Source organism: Pteropus vampyrus, unplaced genomic scaffold, assembly GCF_000151845.1.
Source record: "Pteropus vampyrus isolate Shadow unplaced genomic scaffold, Pvam_2.0 Scaffold304, whole genome shotgun sequence".
Classification (NCBI taxonomy): domain Eukaryota; kingdom Metazoa; phylum Chordata; class Mammalia; order Chiroptera; family Pteropodidae; genus Pteropus; species Pteropus vampyrus.
Genome location: NW_011889085.1, coordinates 14276 through 22270, shown reverse-complemented (window position 1 = coordinate 22270; position 7995 = coordinate 14276). Strand labels below are relative to the sequence as shown.

General features: G+C 55.4%; 1 protein-coding gene across 1 annotated transcript in view; it reads left to right on the top strand.

Annotated features, from left to right (window-relative positions):
* The first annotated feature begins 80 nt into the window (after positions 1–80).
* CD244 (CD244 molecule) overlaps positions 81–7995 on the top strand; it is a 17360-nt gene continuing 9445 nt past the window's right edge. Inside the window, exons 1-3 of the mRNA XM_023521496.1 lie at positions 81–1163; positions 7394–7732; positions 7818–7987. Of these exons, the coding sequence (XP_023377264.1) occupies positions 1103–1163; positions 7394–7732; positions 7818–7987 (570 nt within the window). The 5' untranslated portion in view covers positions 81–1102. The remainder of the gene's footprint in view (positions 1164–7393; positions 7733–7817; positions 7988–7995) is intronic.

Below are 7995 nucleotides of genomic sequence, written 5' to 3'. Positions count from 1 at the left end.
GGCGCAGCCAGGATGCCGACCCGGACACGCGGGCTCCGGAGCCCGAACCCTGAGGAGCGCTCGCCGCGCCCCCTCCACCCGCGTCACCGAGGCGCACGCATCTGTGTGGAAAGGGCCTTGGGTTGCTCCCCGCAGCCGAGTCTCCGTCTTGACTCCCGACCCAGCGCTCTGTCCTGAGCAGAAGTGGATGAAATATGAAAACGAACAAGGGACAGCCAAAGGGAACAGAAAATCTTTGCTACTAAAGGGGAAACCGAAGGAAGAAAAGGGCTGGGTCCCCAGGGTGTGGCCTCGAGGCAAAGGCGTCTTGGGGAGGCAGGCGCCCCTGCCACCACCCCCCGCTCCGCAGCGGGAGCAGCACCAGAGCTGCCTGGCCTTTCCGGAGGGTGGAGCTGAACCGGATGGGACAGGACAGCAAGAGCAGCTACGTCCAGTCTGGGGATAGAAGAAAAGGGAAGAGAGAGGTCTTCGGGAAAGTCAAAAAGAAGGAAGAAGGCGCCCGAGTCAGGGGACTGGAGCGAAAGCGATTCTTGTGAAAACGGGCGAATCTGCATGTGCTTAAACTTTGCTTTTCGAGTCCGGGGCATCCCTGGGCTTGTCGGGCTTTGCTGCTGCTCCCCCGTCTCCTTCACTGCCTGGCTGGGGCTTCACCGCACAGCCTCCCGCCCCGCCCCCAAGGTCTGGGGGATGGACCTTCTGGCACTACGGCTGGTCCCCACAGAGGCTTCTCCATGCTGCTGGTAGGATGAAGAGAATTGGAAATTTTCTTGGGTGTCTGCCCTTTGGACAAAGCCACTGGGCTGTGGCAGAGTAAGCCGCAGGACTTCGAAGCGTGTTTGTGAGTGGCGGTGAACCTGGGTTCCCACCCACTCGAGGCCAACTTTGCAAGTTCACTGGGTCCAGGCACTGGGGCTTTCTCAGTGGCCTTGCTACCTCTCAGGCAACGACAGCAGCCTCGAGTTGAGGAAATTGTGGCCGGACAGGCTGTGAGGCAGCTCTCCCATCATCCTCCTGGTGCCTGGTGACTGCTGGTGGCTGCTGGTGCATGGTGCAGCGTCTGCTGGGACAGGGGCCAGACTGACTAACCCGATGTCCTGTGGAGATGCTGGGGCAAGCTCTCGCCCTCACACTCCTCCTGCTCCTTGAGGGGCATCAGGGCCAAGGTAAGGTGGCCCAGCCCGGCGTGGGGTGGAGGCTGGCATGAGGCGGGGACCAGCCTGCAGGGAGATCAGAATCCAGAGCCTGGTCACCTGGGGCTGTGAGTCCGAGCAGCTCCTGACGCGTCTGGACAGGCTAGTGGTGGCCTGGGGGGTCCTTGAGAAGGTCTGAGGCCAGGCAGCCTCAGTCAAGGGGACTCTTTTCTGCTGGCTTCAATTCGCCTTTCTGCATGGTGGCGAGAGTGTCTTTCCTGCCGACTCTAGGAGGCACTAAGGAAATATCCTCAAATTTCATGAGGTTGTCAGCAGAGGAGAGGTGTCCCTGGGCTTGGGTCTCCCCAGGATGCCGGGCAGTTCTGAAGCTCAGAGGCCGATGGGTCTTCCCCTGAGGGAGAAAGCCACGCACTCCAGACAAAGCCCCCCCGGACGAGAAGCTCTCCTGTTCCACAGCTTCTGGAGGCATCTGTTTATTTCTCTTAGTTTTCTAATCAGGGTCAAAGAAGAGGGACTATTCAGGAACCCGTTGTCGACTGAGCGGAAAGCGAGTTAGAAAACCTTGAGACAAGACGGTAAAGTTTAACCTGTGGCTCTTTCTGAGGGTTCCTCATTGTCATAGCCAGATTCTCAGGGAGATTTCAACATTTTTAATGGAAGGGAATATGTATTCAAGACACTTAATCACATGGTTACATCATATTGTGCGAATTCTAATTGCGATCACAGTAGCACTTCTGGGTCCATGCCTCTCCCTCCCCTGGGCTGCGCTCCGCAGTCCCGCACCACACAGGGCGCTGAGGTTCGCGGTGAATCAATGCGCGGCTTCGTCTCGATGAATTCGCGCGATCGATACGTAGTTACGGCTGTGGTTACTGGGCAACAAAGCACCAGCATAGCAGGTGCTGGAGACGTTCCTTGAGCGAATGAATGAATGAATGATTTTCAAGCATCTCAGAGGCAGATTGGGATGAGTTTGGACCAGGCGAGCTGGAGAGCAGGGACCTTCAACTCGCGGCCCAGGGGAGTGGGCCTGGGTCCTGACGTTCATTTTGGACCCTAACGTCAGGTTTTGGCGGGTCATTCTCAGGACACCCCAAGGACACACGAGAAGCTGTGAATGCCCAGGGGCTGCGGACACAAAGCGGGGCGGCGGGGGAGGGGAGCGGCGCGAGGTTTTGCTTCCCGTGGATGTGGCGCAACGCGGGCTGCCGTCCAGGCACCGCCCGGGAGGCCGGCTGGCCCTGGCCGACCTTCCTCGGACAGGGTGTGGGTGGTGAAGGAGCTGGGCGCAGCGGACTCCGGAACCCAGGGGGCTTGGGACCACCGTGCAGGGACCCCACCCGTGGAAACCACTCTAGGGGTGGCTCACCCACTGTCTTTTATCGAAGTGTGACGCGAACAGAAAGGTGCACAGAATTGCAGATGTGCGCCTCCGCGAGCGCCGCGGGCTGAACACAGCTGTGTGCGGCTCCCCGTCTTTGCTGCTCCCTCCTCCGTGAGAATGGTCACCATTCTGACTGCCAGTGTCACACGTCAGTTTTGCCTGTGTGTAAATGGGACCATAGGGTATGTACTCTGCTGTTGGCTCCTTTTGCTCGACATCTGATGAATTTATCTCTGGTGTTTGTAGCTGACCCTTTTCATGGCGGAATGATATTTCATTGTATGACTGTGATAGTTTATTCACCCATTCTCCTGTTGAGGAAACTTTGCCTCAGTTTCAGGTTTTCTCCTATAATAAGGCTGCCACAAGCCCTTTGCACATGCTTTTCGTCCCGACGGCCGGCCAGCGGGCGTGGGAAGTGCAGGTCGGAGAACCGTGCGGAACGCAAAGCCAGAGCCCGCGGACCACATCATGGTGGTCCCTGGTCTTCTTCACAAAATTCCCACATCAGAGTCATTTCTGGGAGTTAATGGAGATGCATTCTGGAATTTAAATAATGAAATAATCAATTAAACAGCTTCGTTAAGCTCCTATCATGTTCCAAGAACTATGCAAGATTTTGTGGGGGATGAAAATGAAAACGATATTGGTTCTACCCTTAGTAACCCTTTCAGACACTGCGAAGAAAACAGTCACGTAAAACAGCAACTGTAAGAGAAGACAGCACATGCCGAGGGCTCACAGGCGAGCTGTACAATACTGAGAGCACAAAGGGAGCTAAGGAAATGGAGACTCATTCTGGGCGGGGACACTGGGGAAGTGGCCTCGAAGGACGAATAAGAGTTCAGGGGAAGGGAGAAGGAAGGCCGGTCTGAGCAGAGGGACAGCACAGGTTTTGAGTGGAGCCGTGGAGTGCAGATGCTCTTGTTACGCTGGAGAAAGATCGTGTGCTCATGAGGTCACCCGGCTGACGGTCGCACGGGGTGGGATGTGGGCAGCTTGGATGGAGGTCAGGGGCCTGGCTGGCTTGAGCAGAGGAGTCAATACAGTCAGCGAAGCCCCGGAGGGCGTGGCTCGTTGAGCGGAAGCGAGGGCCTGCAGGGTGACCTGGGCTCCGGAGGGCACTGTGTCGGCTTCGCTTTGCGTTCTGCCTTGAGTAGGGCTGACCCGGCTCCGCACTTTTGGAATCTCAGGGGCTCTGGTCGTCAGTGCCCAGCTGGAACCCTTCTGCTGCCGTCCTCTGGAGCTGGGGGCCTAGCCCTGCGCTGAGAAAACCTCAACATCCTTTTGTCATCTGGTGGAGGTTCCGCTGCTCTGCCCCCCTCTTCCTGAGCTAAGGCCCCACCCCTCCCAGACCTGCAGGTCCAGTGCAGAGGGGGTTGAACTGGCTGTGGCTTTGGAGGCTGCAGCTCAAGCACCCACGCAGGCGCGGGGGACAGGGCCTCTATTCTGGGCCACATTGTCCCCTCGAATGTCCCCCATGCTGGCTGTCCATTTCTTCCTGAGGACGCAGGGTCGATCATCCTTCCCGGTCCACTTTCTGCAGAGTCACTGTTTCTCCTCCTTCCTTCTTAGCTGCCAGAAGAGGGTGGAACTCGCTGCCTCCCTGGGCCCCCGGGGCCTCTGCCCCCGACCCATGCTGCAGTCACTGTGGGCCCCCTCCACCCCTCTCTTAGCACGTGAGGACTCATGCTGGAGTTTTCTCTTTATGCCGCGTTTCTCTTCCCTCCAGTTGCCATATACACCCTTCTGGGGGCAGCCTCGAGTCTTCCTGTGTCAGTCACACCGCTCAGTGCACAATCCCTCGCCCCCTTGCCTTTCCACTTTATCCACGCCACAGCCTCGCCTTGGCCCCCAGTCCCTTCCAGCTCTGCCTTACGGTGACCCCTCCACCCCACCCCACCCCACCCCGCGTGCTGGACTGCTGCGGCTGCAGGAGAAAATTCAGCAACAGAGAACAGCGGAGCCACCGGTCTCGGCTGGGCCCTGGGTGTCCTGTGAGTCCCGTTTCTGATCCAAAGCTTCTCTCGTTCCCCAGGGAGGAGCTTCCAAACCTTCACTTCGGCCAGGTCCCGCTCCTCCGTGGCAGCCTCTGTCGGCCCACTCTCTCCTCCAGGAAAGGAGACAGCGAGGGGGTCTCCCACTTTTTGACGACCACCCTCTGCTCGCCTTCCCTGGGCCACGCCTCCCCCAAGCGCTTCCGCTGGGCTGTCCAGGACCTGCTCGGCTTACGATGACATCTCGGGTCGTTCGTCCGCTGCCCCTTCTTTCCTGCTGGCTTTCCGCTCTCAGTTCATTTTCCTCACATTTAAAAAACTGCTGGAAAAGCACTGGGTTTTCCCCTCCCGCGTCTTTCTGCCCCGTGTGCCTCCTTCACTGCTCCAGCAGACTATCCGAGGCTTGTCTCCGTGTCAGCGAGAGAAGTTTCCAACCGAACAGGCGACAGTGTGCGATGGCTCCTTAGGCCTCGGCTGGAAACTGGCACCAGGTGGGTTTATCAGAAGGCCAGCCTAGTGACAGGAGTCGGGGGCGCCCCTGTCTGAATCACAGGCGGAGCACAGAGGAAGGCCGCGCCGGGAGTGGCCACGCTTGCATTCCATCGCACTAGCTCTCTGCCAGAATTCTCAAACTTGCATTTCATTTCCTTGCACATAGTAAACACGGTATTTTAAAGTCTATGGTTAACACCTCTGTTGTCCAGATGCCCGTTAGGTCTGTTTCTATGGCTTCTTTTTCCTTTTTAGACATGTTTCCTCTTGTTATGCCAGTTTATTTTCTTGTTTCATTTTGGATATCATGTATGAAAAATTTTAGAAATAATTTAATGCTCTGGTTGATGTTATTTTACTCCAGGAATAATTTATATTTGCCTCTAGTAGGCAGCCAGGTTAGAAATACTAGAGACTCTAGACCACTTTCGTCTGATTCTGGGTTGACATGGTTCAAAATTTGGCTTCAGTTTCCGTGAGAGCTGTTCTGTTTCCGGCTCGCTCTCATCTTCAGTATGAGCCGTTCATGGCACCGGCCCCAAGCCTGGTGGACGCCACGTAGCAGGTCTCTGAACCCCCTTATGCCCCAGTGCCTTGAGTCTATTGTAAGCTCCGTGCAGCTTCTCAGCGCTTCAGTTGCTTTTTATGGAATCGGAAGATGCCTCCAGTGAACAGCAGCGGAAAATGCAGGTCTCACCTCTCTGGGTCTCCTTCCTTCAGATCTCGGCCTAGAATATTTCACTGTTTTGTTAGTTCTCTGATGCCTTTCACAACATGTTTTAACATTTTCCCCACTTTTTCCTCGTTATTGCCAGTGGGAGTGTTTGTTGGTATGTCTTAATCTGGTCTTCTGTGATCAGAATTGAAATTCCTTATCTGATTATCCATCTCAGCCAAGGAGTGTGTGCTGCAGAGTGAACACAAGGTTTGGTCCCAGATCACAACTTCTCCGGAGTCAAGAACCGTGTCTTACACGCGAGGAGGTCCTGGCTCTTCAGGGCTCTGGTTAGGGTGGCGTCTCAGGAAAGACCAAATAATTAATATTGACAGTGCATGTCCTTTCCGTAGGTTTAGTAATTATGTTTCCACTTGCCTTTGTGCAGCACCTGGCGGGCTACCTTTCCTCGCATGCAGTGCGAAGACCACGGGGAAAGAGACACTGGGCTGCATGGCATGGTCTCTGCTTTTGGTTTCATCACAAGCAGATCCAATTCAAGTCATGGGATATGAATAGGAAAATGTGTTTCACTCTCAGGGGTGTCACGATCAAAGAAACATTTCCTACCGACCGCACAGTAATTACAAGTCTCCAGGTCCTATAATTACGTGCTGTGCCGAGGAGATGCCAGGCCGAGGACCTGTGCATTTGTGACACATGAGGACACCTAGAGCTCCTCCCCTTTGTCACTCTCTGCTCAGGACCCTCCGTTCTCACAGGTCTGTGCGTGGCCGCCCCCTTCCCCTATTCTCTCTGCCAGTTTCTCCTCAACCCTGCCCAGCCCATCCAGACACCTTTTATTCCCTGCGTCCACTGGCCACAAAGCTTCCCACCAAAACTGGCCAGAGAAACACCCACTTTTCTTCACTGACTGCACTGGGCGGCTGTAAGGCGGGCGATGACACGCAGCCTTACGTCACTCCCCCATGACCCCAGAGGGAAGTGCTGAGATATATCTGGCAGTGTATTTGCCTTTTCGCCTTCCTAATTTTTTTCTAGAGAGCAATCCTTAGCAACTAAAAATTCGGTAACATTAATGAGCAGTGACCATTATTTGATACTCTAAGTCCTACAACAGTGGCATGAATCTAGCTCTATGGAAGGACAGAGGAGGAGCCTTCAGCCCCAAGAGTCCGTCCTCCTGGGCCTGCCCACTCAGAGCATCCAGCGGTCACCGCTGGTCACAGGTGGTTGCCTCGGTGCCGTGGGGAGGGAATCACATCACATGTGATGTTTACGTATAACACGATAGCTAAGAATTCACCCTCTGAAGCCAAAAATCGACTGGATTCCAAGCTCATCCTTCTTGCTGTGCAACTCGGGGTAGTTACTTTTAACCCCTTTCTGTTTTCTCACCTGTGAAATGGGGATAAGAATCTCACCGGGTCATTGCGAAATGAAACAGCCAAAACACATAAAGAGTTTGCAGCATGCCTGTTCCAGAGTAAGCACTATTCTCACGAGTTCGTGGTCCCTTCAGAGCTTCTGCAGAGGGGGCAGGTAGGGGATGTGCACCGTCATGTTTTCCTGGGCTCTGGGCCCCTCAACGTGCCCCGTCCTCCTGGCTTAGGGGAAGCCACACCAGACCGCCCGCGGTGCTCAGCCTGGTGCCTGTCCCGCTGCCTCCAGCCTGGTGTCTCTTTCCCAGCATCTCCGGACTCTGCTGACCGTGTGACTGGACTGTCAGGAGCACCTGTCAGGTTACAGCCGCCCAGCACACTGACGAGGGCAGACTCCGTGGAATGGAAGGTACAGCTGCACACAAAGCCGGAATTTTACGTGATTCTCACTTGGAAGAATACTTCTGGTGATTTAAGCAATGTTCTTTGGGTTTCTGAGTCTTTCAACAATAGACTCAGTTTTAAGATCGAGGACTTAAGTCTCCTCATCAACGCTACTCAGCAGCAGGACAGTGGCCTCTACCTCCTGGAGGTCACCAGAGAGGATGGGAGTATTTGCAGACATGAGTTCCAGATTTCCGTATTTGGTGAGTGCCCGGGACGGCGCTCCCCACTGCCCACCCCGCAGGGCTTGCGTTCCCAGCGCCTTCCTGACCAGCATCTCTGCCCCAGATCACGTTGAGAAGCCTCGCCTGCTGGAGCAGTGGAAAGCCCTAGACAGAGGGAGGTGCCAGGTGACCCTGTCCTGCTTGGTCTCCAGAGGTGGCAATGTAAGCTACGCCTGGTATAGAGGGAGCGAGTTGATCCAGACGACGAGGAACCTCAGCGAACTGGAAGAGCAGGTTGGCGT